Source organism: Podospora anserina, chromosome 2 (genome assembly GCF_000226545.1).
Source record: "Podospora anserina S mat+ genomic DNA chromosome 2, supercontig 2".
Taxonomy (NCBI): domain Eukaryota; kingdom Fungi; phylum Ascomycota; class Sordariomycetes; order Sordariales; family Podosporaceae; genus Podospora; species Podospora anserina.
Genome location: NW_001914858.1, coordinates 2,844,703 through 2,856,932, shown reverse-complemented (window position 1 = coordinate 2,856,932; position 12,230 = coordinate 2,844,703). Strand labels below are relative to the sequence as shown.

The window sequence follows — 12,230 nt, the reverse complement described above, 5'->3', positions numbered from 1 at the left end:
AAGAGGATGGCGGCAGATTAATATCAGCGCCGAGTAGCCCTGGTGCTACGAGCAGGTCATCCAATGGAACAGCAGCGGCACCTGGCAGGCAACATGGTGCTGGAAGTCAAAGATATGATAGCTATGGAGCGGGAAACGAACCGGGTGCGCAAGGAAGGGAGACGCAAGGAGGGGGGCGCGGGGCGAAACACGCTCCTCAACGCACGAAGCATATGCCCTTCTTGCCCAAAGACTTGCCTCTCGGGTCTTTGGGGCCACTGGGATGGCAACAATGATTGTAATCTTAAGCATCAATGGCCAGGATGACCCGATGGTATGGCTGGGAGGTCGTCAAGAAAGGCTGAGGATTTGGAGGATTATGGGATACGTTGCCAGCTGCGGTCGCAGACAGGATAGGCAATGGGAGGTCACTGACAGGAAAGGTATTTTCGGGGGACTGGTAGCTAAATTGATGGGTTGGGAACTTACGCCGCTGGTGGGTTTGGGATCCCGACAGGTAGTTGAGGTGAAGCCAGTATGCTATGTCCTCTCTCCAGACAGGGCCAAGTTTCTCGACCCCTTGGCCCCCGAAAGAGCATCGAGGTACTTCCCAGCGACATCCTCAAACGTCGACCCACCGATAGTTTTGCCAATAATAGTTCCGATCAACTCAGCTTGCGTGACAACACCGAGCCGGACGGAATCGTGCAGGAGGCCGAAAAAGTTGTGTTGAGTGACGCCACGACGGATGCGTTCTCGGAACGAGTTAGCTTGTGGCAACAATGACGCCTGGGCTCTTACTCCGCATGACTATATCTCTCCCCTTTCTCAGCTTGATGTCATACTTCTTGAGCGAAGACGCGGGGTATTGGGTCGTAAGACCAACGGGATGCCCGAGGGTCGTGATGTTGTAGTCGAGGCCGCCCTTCTCACTGACGAATTTGAAGTACGTCGGTTCCTCTGAGGCTCAACAAGATTAGTCATGAGAAGTATTGATGGTAAGGATGGGCGATAATGACCGACCATTGTTCTCCTTGACTCGCTTGGGATTCAGCACCTCAAGATCAAGACTCTCTGCGATGACATTGGCGGACTTCAACGTGTTTCGTATAATCTCGTCATCCTCTGGCCAGGTAAGTATCCTGTCACATACATGGGGTGTTGTTGGAGCTGACTGTAGATCAATAGACCATGCTCGAAGCGGGACACGCCCGAGTAACAGATCAGGAAGAACGAGTCCACGAAACCTATCAGCCGGACCTTTCCTGACCATCGTTCGCTATTGATGAGGATGTCCCAAGGGTGAATGTCGCTATGCTCTTGGTTAGTAAGTGTGTGGAAGACATGGAGAGACCTTACTAATCGCATTCGAGGGACTTCTGATCGATTGAGCGACCGAAGACCTCCAGGACACGGTGGTAAGAGGCCATTTTGGAAGACGGGCGTTGGCCGTGTTGCTCCAACAGCGGCTGGCTTCAGGGCATCTGTTCCAATAAATCTGTCCCAGGCCCTCAGAACAACCCCTCACATTGGAGAGACTGAATGGAATCTATCATTGGCTTGGGAACACCCTTTGGGCAACAAGCCGCCCGTCCCAAGGTGCCCGATATGAAGAAGATATGACAAATGTGGCTGTCCGGACTGAGCTGAAAACGACGGAGCACCAACCAGACTAGAATGATCGTCAAAACTGCATTAGAGATAGGTGCCCAAACCCCGCAGAAAGCGCTGAGAAATGCTAAGGAACTGGGAGAAGCTCATCGTGTATTTGCTGCACGGCTGCCTTGGCACCCCAATCATAACTGAGGCAGGAGCACCTCTCAGGACGCCTTTGCAACTGCCCTCCAGCTAAGATACCCCTCTCTTTCTTTAGTGCAAGTCGGCCCGATGTGGGACAGATGATGCCCGACAAATTTATGGGGATTATGGGCTTCTTCTTTATTTGTGGCCTGAGTTAAGGCGTTGAAGTTGCTCCACGACCACGAGAGCAGGCAATTTTGTCATTGCTGTGACAAGCTTGGAATATACACGTTGCCCTGAACCCACCGTTCTACACGCTTCATCGTCGCTGGAAACGAATCCAACCCGTCAAAAATGGCATCGACAACCACCTCCGCCGCCTTGGATGTCATCAGGGGGGCGATGCTGGATGCGGTCAAAGCAACCGACTTCACGCCGGAGGACCTCCAGAGAATTTTCAAGGAGCTGGGCGCCAGTCACGAGAAGCTTAGAGCCATCATGAATGTGTGGTTCGGACCCAACGGCGGCTTCAGGCCTACCTTTGTTGAAGAAAAAGGTCACCCATTCTCTGGGCTTCAAGACGTGGAAATACTGACCACCTCGGACCCCCCTTCGGTTCAAACACCTGACCGCATGTTTGACCTTGAAACCGGCAATCTGGTCCATCGTCCAGCAATTGGGGAGCGAGGCCAGTACTGCATGCTCTCCCATCGGTGGAAGGGAGCAGAAGTCTCGCTCGGCGACATTACACGGGCGCGTGGAAAGTACCTGGAGCGTGCTAAGGCCGGGCTACAAGCAATGGGAACCGCATCTCAGAGGAGTGACGTGCAGATGTTGCTAGAGCAGTGCCATCTCGACATCTCCGCGCAAGAGGCAGCAGTGAAGGAGCTGTATCTCGCCACACAGTCGTCGGGCACTTTAGAGACGTTCAGTCTGGCCAATCTGCTGGACCGGCGACTCAAGGGTAAAAGTGCCGAAGGCTACCTGAACTGGGCTAAGGGTGAGGAGCACAAGAAAAGGGCCGAACTCAGGTTTGCCGAGATGGAGAGCAAGATCTTCAGCAACCTCATCAGCAGCACTCGCAGGGCCATAGATGATGCGGGCGGTGGACGCTTGCAGATGCCTCCTGTGGTTCAGGAGAAAAAAGAAGCTCTCGACAAGGCAAAGAAGCAGGTGGAGATTGCCGAGAAGCATTACACGGCCGCTGTTGGGGAGATCGACTACTTCAAGAACCATTTCATGCTCCGAGATGCTGTTGACGAGATTGTACCGCTTTTGGAGAAGTGGAAATCCGCCATCAAGATTGACCGGAGTGTCAAGAAGGCAGGCGAAATCTTCAAGACAAAGCTCTTTCGGCGACGCGAGAAGTGCTACTTGTGGAACGACACCTGTTGCATCAACAAGATGGATTTTGGCGAGCTGTCGCAGTCGCTTTCTCTCATGGGCGATTGGTACGCAGATGCCGAATTTACTCTTGTCCAGCTGGATAACAAAGTGCTAGAGGATGACGAGTGGGATGCTTCAGGCACCGATGCTGCACAGGACTGGCGTGAGTTCCAGAAGGAGCATGGTGAACAGCCAGAGCCGTATCTTAAGGATCTGCCCCTCCGGGAAAGGAGCACAGTTCAAGGATTCGAACACATTGTGGATTGGAAACCAGAATGGTCAACCAGAGCATGGACTCTCCAAGAGCTCGTCATGAGCAAGACCACCTTCTACGTGAATGCGGACTGGGCCACTATCAGCCGCCCAGTTGAGAGCCTCGGTTATCTCTATCATCTCGTTCCTTTCATTGCTCTATACACGCAACGAGACAAACAGAACTTCTTCGCCTTTGGCGACGGCACTCTAACCGCTGAAGTTCTTCGAGACCTGCTGGCCGGCTACGTTCCTGATGAGATGAAGTACATTCATGAGTGGACCGAGAAAGAGCACACAAGTCCGCCGAACCGGGAAACGGGGGGTGCTGGTGACGTGATGAGCAAGGCAAAGATAGAGACTGCTCAGATCGAGAGGGCGCATCTCCTGATAATGCTGCTTCACAACCTGGGCGTCCAATTTCCAGGAGATCTGGCGATGGAGACAGCCACTTCACAGCTGGCGCATGTGGTATACAACGCAGCCGTGGACCTCGTCGAGGGCGGCGAGGATGATCCAAAAACTATCCTTCTCGCCCGTCTTACGCATCATGTGCTGAAGAAAAAGGTGGAGATTGGAGAAGAAGACGCTCTTAACGCCATCAACTTCGTGCTTCGATGTTTGGTTGACGAGACCCTACAGCTCGTCCTGGACGACAGGAAATACGTGGCCAAGTTCAGCAAAGTGGAGAAGCTGGGCGACTGGCAGGACGGGAAGAAGCGGTGTGGCTTTTCTGCAGAAAACGTACTCGAGGCCTCTGGATGTCGAAGGGCAACAGTCGCCATTGACCGCGCTTATGCTCTGATGGGCGTCCTGGGCGTGCGGTTTCCTACCTTTCCTGCAGAAGGCTATGCCACGGCACTGGCACGGCTGCTGGATCAGGTTATCATCACCCACAATGATGTCTCAGTTTTCAACTGGACTGGAATGGCCGCGGGGAGTCCCGTCCGCGGTCGTTCTTTATACCCATCTTCACAACAAGCTTATGGCAACCAAAAGGACCATGGCAAACATTACAACCTCCAGCTCTCTCAGGTTACTCAGGGCAAGATGGACGAGATCATGAAGACTTATGGCGAAACCATCTCCGTGCTGCGACGAGCTATTGATGCAGTCAAAGACAAGGATCAAAAGGACATTCCGTTTGACTGGATTGTTGGAGTTATTGGCGTGGTGCGGGGGTCCGACTTTCACCAGCTGAAGGAGCGTTTCATCAGCGTTGGAAAGGTCGTGGCTTATATTCTCAAGCATTGCGTGAAGAAGGTTGCTGAGAAGAGAGCGGTACCTGGAGAAGCCCCGGCCAGTGGCGGTGATGGTACCGTCCTTGAGCGCAGGGGCACAGGGCTAACAGGAGGGCTCACCAAAGGCTTCTCATTTTCATCTCTTCCTAGCCCAACAATGTCGCTGCCGAGCCCATCTCTGTCGCTCCCGAGTCCGTCGCTGTCGATATCGGGATTCAAGATCGGCATAGGAGGTTCAAAGAAGGAGGAGCCAGTTGTGGAGTCGCCCAAGAAAGCCTCCAGGCTCTCTTCGTTCACGAAGAAGTCTTCTTCTTTTGGTATCGGCAGAGCGACACCGGACCTGGCTGCTGAGTCTGCCCCATCGCCAATTGTTGAAGCCCCTCCACCGGTACCACCAACACTTCAGGCCCTCACAAACGAGAATGTCTTGTCAGATGGCCCGTCAAGGCCAGAGTGGGTGCCCTATGACTCTGAGGTCAAGGGGCACCTCGAGTATCTCTCTGCGTCGGTGGAAGACATACAAGAAAGAAATCTTCAACCAAAGGAATTGCCGAAGACCATTCTCGATGTTGACCACAAGTCAGTCCTTGCCGAGCTGGATCAGCACTCGAAGAAGGCCGATGTCAAGACTCGCCTCGGCTTCGGTTTCGACTTTGACGAGAGTAGCACGATTTGCCCGAACCCCATCATCGTCAACAACTCCGGAATAGAAAGTCTATTCGATATTCAACGAGTCATTGTCACCTTCATGGATTGCGATCGGCTGCGAGCCCGGATTGCCAAGGCTGTGACACCGAAGGACAGGATTTCGGGTTGGTGCTCGATCAGTACCGGATTTGCCAGAGTGATTTCGAGCTTCTCGTGTGAGAAGAGGCTGTTGGAGCAGGAGCTGAATGCGGTGGAGGGGATTGAAAGTCGGGTGTTGAAGGAGCAACACAAGAGCAAGGCGGAGAAGAGGTCGGCTCAAATAGGAGCTGAGGTGGTGGCATCTCCAATCAGCCCCGCAAATGGCGGGGAGACGTTGGAAAGGGGACAAGAGGAAAAGAAGGGCGACAGTTTGGTTGATATTGACAAGGAAACGGACGAGGAACGGTTGGTCAGTAGAATGATCGAGTTCATTCAGGAGCCGCAACTGGAGTTGGTGGCAGGAGAATGGTAAGTCACCCTACAAGGGGCCAACACGAGAAAAGCTAACAAATATGTCAGGGTGCTCGCTCGCTTCTCAGGAGTGCCGGGTGCCAAGTGGTTTCTTTGCCATCTCGAGCTGGGCTCCGCTCGCGGCAAATTCTATGGACACCGCATCCCCACCGGTGAGATTGATTTTACCAATTCTACGCCAGAGCCCGGTTTAGTGAAAGCGTGGCAAGTCTACATGGAGCGCAAGAAGAGCAAGATGTGCCACCTTCTTGAGCGCTATCTTAAGAGCCGGGAGAACGCAAAACATGGAGAGGCCAAGCTCAAGCAGGCGAAGAAGACTCTCGCCGACGTAGCTGCTGGGGTTATGCCAGAGGGACACAGTATGGACGACGACGACGAAGAAGGGACTGTCGTCGACAAAGACAGCGAGTCTGAAGATGAGGAATCAACTCTCTTCGATGCTGATGAAAAGGACGAGGAAGGTGGTTCGTCATGGAGAAAGTTCAAGGAACAGAGCAAGGAGGCCGCCAGGGAGCTGGGAGAGTTCACGGTGTTTTTGGCGCAAGAGAAGTTTTGGTTGTGGAGGGCAGAGAGGCTTGAGCGAAAATTGAGCACGGCGGTGTTGAAGAGAACACCGGCAATCCTAAGGACGGCTGTGGAGAATGTGAGTGACAACAAGGGGTTGTTGCCGGGAATGTATCATTCCGCTGTGGGGGTGCATATGTTTTAGTAGGGGATCAGGTCAAGGTGAAGAGGCAGGATTTTGTCTTGGATACTTGTCTAGCTTTATCTGGTGTACATCTAGACTGTCATTTCCAGGGAAATCCAACGCTGATTTCGGAAGACATACTGCCAAAAACTGAGGAATATTTCTCTCCTTATCTTCTACATTCACACCCCTCAGTCTTTCAATGAACATGAACATATAAGCGCCGACAGAAAATAAAAATCGAAAATAAACGGGCGGTAAAAATTATAGGTACTTCGGTACATCGAGCTCGTATTTTCAGGCTCTCAGGCAGAATAATCATGAAGCATAGCTCTTCGCATGTCTGGACATTTACCACTCCGATCTTTAAAGCCGCTGGATGTACCGAATCGGGGTAGTCCCGTCAGTTCAGTGCGCATGTGGACAAGCGAGAGAGACAGTAGAACAATGCAGTCCGAGTTCCCCCTCCAAGCGCAGCTGTCCGTCGGCCACTGACTGTGCGGCGGGTTGCTGTCCCGGTAGCGGGAGGGAAGAGAAAGATTGTGGAGTTGATCGACTTGACTGGAGACAGTGACTGAAAAGCATTTTTCTAGAAGATAAGCGTGGGTAGGTATCTACCTTACCTACCTTAGGTCGGTAGTATTGACAACGCATGTATTAGCAAGAGAATTTAAAAGGCTTTCTGCAGCAATCCACTCAGTGCTCGTATATAACCAAACGCCTAGTCACTCTATACAATCTGATATCCATCCCGCAACTCCGGCGGAACCTGGAAAGCCCCGTAGAATGCCACCCTTCCCTCCTCCAACCTCTTGTAGAGCCTCTCGCCTTCTAAGTCGAATCTCTGACTATCAGAGGACATCTGAACAAAGGATGAAAACCCTGCCACCTTTGCTATCTTCCCAGCATTGTTGGGCAGGTTTTCTACCACGCAAACTGGGGTGCCACTTTGACCAAGTTCCTTGAAATTACTGGGCTGGCGTACCCGGTAGAGGATTGACCTTGCAACAAGGCTTGTCCAGGAGGCTGGGTCATCTCTGGAGTCTACAGGCGCCCTGGATAGTAGTGATCTGAAGGACCTTCTGGGCCTGCCCTGTTGGTATACGCGGAAGATACCTTGGCCGACCATCTGGGTGATATTTGTCAGGCACGTAGGTAACCATGAAGATTCGAGATATAGTAATAAGACGTACCTGGCACCGACTATCAATGACCCCAATGCTTCTGGCGTCATCCTCTATCAAGTTATCGTCCAAGAGAGCAAGCTTGCTCGAATTGTACTTGATGTCTGTCCACTCATGCTGTGAAAGCCACTAGAACGACAACGATTCCGATAGCGAACGAGACCGAAATGATTTCCCCCAACTTGTGATGTCAACTAAGCTAACATCATGGGAAAAGCCCTGGGTAAAGGGCTCTCGAGGAGAAGGGTCAAAAACCTTGGCCACCTGTCCGAGCTAAATATCTCATGGTGAGTCAGGTTCTATGACAGGGTATCGAGCAAATAATCTTCTTACCCTGCTTCCGATCTTTACCGAAGTAATATGGATGTCAGATGTCCAATCAGGTCCCCTTGTACCGGTTCTAGAGGTGGCCGCCGCCATAGCGAGCGAATGTGTTAATACGGTTATGTACTTTCTCCGTATATTTGACCGCGGAGTCACAACCACTCCGATACGTCCTCGAATTCGGTCTCTCGAATTACTATCAAAAGCAGAAGCTTGTAATATACTCCCAAAAAAAACCTCTGAACCAGAAGCTCTCAGTTCCGTTATTGGCAAGCAGGCTAGTTAGTATGTCCTGGTATCCGTAGTTTGTTATGGTTATTGAAGAGCCTCCTGGCCTTGCTCTATCGGCAGTCGGGTAGAGAGACTCTCGGATGAAACTGACCTTAAGTCCACCAAAGTCAGCAGGATACTTATGTAGCTCTTCTTCGTAATCAAATTCATCCGACATAATCACTTACAACTGATGGTTAATGAGGAGATAAAAGCCGATAGCATCTTCGAACATACTCAGAATCTCGTCGATAGTGTCGTTAGACAGCGGCTTGATCGGCGAGATGAGCTTAGGGTGCGGATCCGGAGGTTGTGACTTCAAGGGTAAAAGTAGATAATAAAATCGCACTGGAATAACAACGGGGAGTTCATCCACCGTAAGTAGTATTTGTGCCGGTTTACCGCCAACAGTCTCCGGCGGCGTACACGTCCAGCACCGGTCTCCAGGATCCCAACCATGCAGCTCGAAATCTTCGCTTAGCGCCACCGGCAGCTGTAGGCTGAGGTGTTCAACCATTTGAGCCAGAGTCTCCACTATTGCATCCTCCTTCCTTTTCATGTCACCTTTATAGGCGTCTGAGGTCGGACTTTTTCCTCTAACTTTAGGGCGTCGTCGGTCAGGGGAAGGACTTATACGCCGTCGGCCAGGGGAAGGACTCATACCCCATCGGTCAAGGGAAGGGCTCCTATTATCTAGTGCCCACTCGAAAGCTGCCAGGTTTTCGGTGCCTCCGGTGGTGCTTTTAATTATATCTCCAGCCTAGTCTTTCGCTTTCTGGTCTTTATTATGGTCGCGCTATAGTGAGCTTTGGACACCAGATATAGTAGGAGTTTGCGGCCGACTCAGCGGTGGTGATGCCCGGCTTAAGTTGGTAAGCTATGGATGTGACAAGCATTGCTCGATCGAGAACCGGTCCATGGGTATGACTTCCAACATGGATTTGACCAGATCCACTAAGACTGTGAGTGCCGAGCTTAAAACAGAGAGCGGCCAAAAGAAAAGGGCCGTAACTTACAGGCGGGATTGAATGGACTTTATAGAACCTTTCGGTTCCAGCAGTATCGAACCGTGAGACTTAAAGGATCATCATCATAATCAAAGGGTCGGAAGCCGTAGAGGCACATATACAAGACCACCCCCAGCGACCAAATATCGACGCCCTTTCCATATTATCTACCCTCCAAGATTTCCGGCGAAGTATAATAGCCAGGTGTTCCGCCACTATCTGTCAGATATCGGTGACGTGGTAAATGCGTGGCCAGGCCAAATCCTCCGAGTTTAACTTACAGGTTGTTGTTGACAACCAGGATACTTTCAGGCTTAATATCACGATAAACAATATTTCGTTGGTGCTAAGGTGGGGCCGTTGTAAGCTTCCCTCCTAAACGAAAAAAGAAAAGGCACCCCATAATTATACTTACAAGATAATGAAGAGTATCAACTAGTTATTGAAACACATAACGCGACTCTTACTTGGAGAGTTTTTTGCGTTTTATTAGGTTTAAGAGCTCGCCTTCTGGTGCCAGCTCCAAGATATAGGTCATAGAAGAAGAGCCTTCTTAAAATATCTCCATCATTTCGACGATGCTGGGGTAATAAATACCCATTAAAATCTCATCACGCACACAGTCGTGAGCCCTGGTGGGACGCACAATCTTTGCCGCGAATAGTCGACCGCTATGACGTTCTCGACACACATAGGTATTTACTCCCGCGGGGCCATGGTGTAGAAGCTTTTCCAGTGAATATTTCTCACGGAAAGAGGGATGAGGGGCATTGAAAGCGAAATGAGGGGCATCGATAGCGGGATGAAAGTAGCGGCCCACTTTCCGAAAGACGAGGTCGAAGCCAGTAGCGACTGAGATTCTATCTCTATCTTAGAGGAAATTTTGGGCATATGATTCAACCAGACGCCCGTTCAGAGAGGTGCCATTAGTAGACAAGTCCAGAAGGACAGCTTTAGTCTTTTCGCTCCACCCGCTATAAGATCGAAGCCGATAAATCATAAGGTATCTAGGAGAGGCGTACTCTCCTTCTATAACAATGTCTGTAGATCATAAGGTTGGCATTTCAGTACTTGAATTGAGCGGAAAGAATAGGAGTGATAATTTATACCGCACTCTGGGTCAGTTCCCACCAAAAATCCCCTGTCGCGAGTGGTCTCTCCGTCCTCATTGTAAACAGTCTGCAAGTAAAATTTCTCTCCTCTAACGACGCGGATAAGGATGCCCCAAGGCAAGGGTATCTTCTTCGAACGCGAGGGTGTGTTCTCCGATGGGCCTGGGGATTCAAAGTCGTATGTGTGTGTATGTGTGACTTGTGTGTGTGTGTGTGTGTGACTTGTGTGTGTGTGTGTGTGACTTGGGAACGGTCATCTTCCGCATTTTCTCTCCGCCGAAAGAGGATGCCTGCTGCTGCCACGACGCCTGCTGCCAACAAAAAGGCTTCCATCGTGATGAAGGCAGCGAAGAGAGTGCACCGGGCAGGTAGTAAGGAAGTCGCCGGATATATGGTACAATGACACAAATATTTCAAGCGCGCAAATATTTCTCATAGAATCAGTATTATGACTTTCCCTTTTGCATAGGTATCTAAGTTGAGGTGTCAGACTAAGGATATTAGATAAGGGATTTGTCGGATGTGCTAAAATTTGATAGCTGCCTAAAAGTAGTTAAAGCGGCTAAAGGATCTCAGCTCTGTAGCGCAGCAAGAACTCGTTGTGTTGGCGTGCGTGTGTGTGTGTCCCATTTAGCGCCGAAGGCGGTGTTGGCACACCTGAGGAGGGTAAAATTAGGTAGAGAGATTGCGATATTTTCTAAGGCCTACCATCTTTTCTTATAGCAGTACTTAACGGCAATACCTCGCCGCCGGATACCTAACTACCTAGGTATCTTCTCAAATATCAGCTGTAAGTAGCAGTCTCCTCTTATTTACATCTTGACATCAAATAATAGTAAATTCGAAACAGTCTCAGTCATTGACGAAGTAACGATGAACTGTCCAAACTCAGCTCTGCGAACCAGCATGTTGAACGTACTAGGGTGCCAAAATACCGCCAGCACAACCTGTGCTCCGTATCTGGATTATATCGAGGCTTCGTGGCCAGGTCGCCGTGGAAGAGATGATTATATTCGCTTCTGCATCGAAGTAGTCACAGCTTTCGGTAACGCGCCGTTCCCACCAGTCCAGGAATATATCAATAGCTTGATCGCGGTGCCTAGACACTATTACTTCGACGATACTTTACCAAACTCGCCACCCAGAGCTACCGCGGTGAAGGAGATCGTCCTCATCATCCTTGGAGTCTGGTTGCTGATGCAGCCATACACCACTCCGGCACACGACGATAAGCGTTGCATTATAAAAGCCTACTATGTTCGACAGAAGTTGACGCCCTACAATGAAGACACTGCTCTTTCCAACCATCTTCCCGACCACGTAGCCAAAAGCGGCCTCTTGCCAAATCCCCATGAAGTCACCCTCTCCAACAGCAGCCTCTCATTAGCCGACACCACACCTCGACCCGAAACCTCCCTTCATTTGCACACCTACTTCGGCATAAATGAGTCCCTCTCAATCACCCCCAAACGCCTCAACGCTGTCAAGCTCTCCACCCTCGGCGGAGTCAAATTCACCTAGACAAACAACATCTCCCGCCACCTCCTCCTCACCCGCCACGCAGGGGAACGACACACTCTCGAACTCTTCGCCTTACCTTATGCCCTCCAAGGCGGCAACAGAAACGCTCTGATCAACACGGGCATCATCCCAGCCGAACTCGTCGACGAAATCGAAGCCTCGTATGCCGTGCTCTTCAACCCGGCCAAAGCCTCCTATCTCCACTGCACCATCGGACGATGGGCTTGTGGTCTTCGATACTTGTGTTAGTTTCTAGACTGCAGCTCCTATCGATTACGCAAAACCACCCTCGAAGCTCTGAAGAGACGACAAAACCGGACTAACCGCGCTGGACAGTACGATCCCCGGCTGGAGACATTGCTAGAGGG

At 50.9% G+C, this 12,230-nt stretch overlaps 3 protein-coding genes across 3 annotated transcripts; 1 reads left to right on the top strand and 2 right to left on the bottom strand.

The window, feature by feature from the left end:
• Positions 1 to 519: 519 nt before the first annotated feature.
• On the bottom strand, positions 520 to 1,409 carry PODANS_2_8070 (uncharacterized protein; the record flags this gene model as incomplete). Its single annotated transcript, XM_001911571.1, has 4 exons — positions 520 to 734; positions 781 to 939; positions 1,155 to 1,258; positions 1,339 to 1,409. The coding sequence occupies 4 exons, from the start codon at positions 1,407 to 1,409 to the stop codon at positions 520 to 522; spliced, it is 549 nt and encodes a 182-aa protein (XP_001911606.1).
• Positions 1,410 to 2,073: 664 nt separating this feature from the next.
• PODANS_2_8060 (uncharacterized protein) lies at positions 2,074 to 6,465 on the top strand (the record flags this gene model as incomplete). Its single annotated transcript, XM_001911570.1, has 2 exons — positions 2,074 to 5,753; positions 5,805 to 6,465. The coding sequence occupies 2 exons, from the start codon at positions 2,074 to 2,076 to the stop codon at positions 6,463 to 6,465; spliced, it is 4,341 nt and encodes a 1,446-aa protein (XP_001911605.1).
• Positions 6,466 to 7,174: 709 nt separating this feature from the next.
• PODANS_2_8055 (uncharacterized protein) lies at positions 7,175 to 7,678 on the bottom strand (the record flags this gene model as incomplete). Its single annotated transcript, XM_001911569.1, has 1 exon — positions 7,175 to 7,678. The coding sequence occupies one exon, from the start codon at positions 7,676 to 7,678 to the stop codon at positions 7,175 to 7,177; it is 504 nt and encodes a 167-aa protein (XP_001911604.1).
• Between the last annotated feature and the right edge of the window lie 4,552 nt (positions 7,679 to 12,230).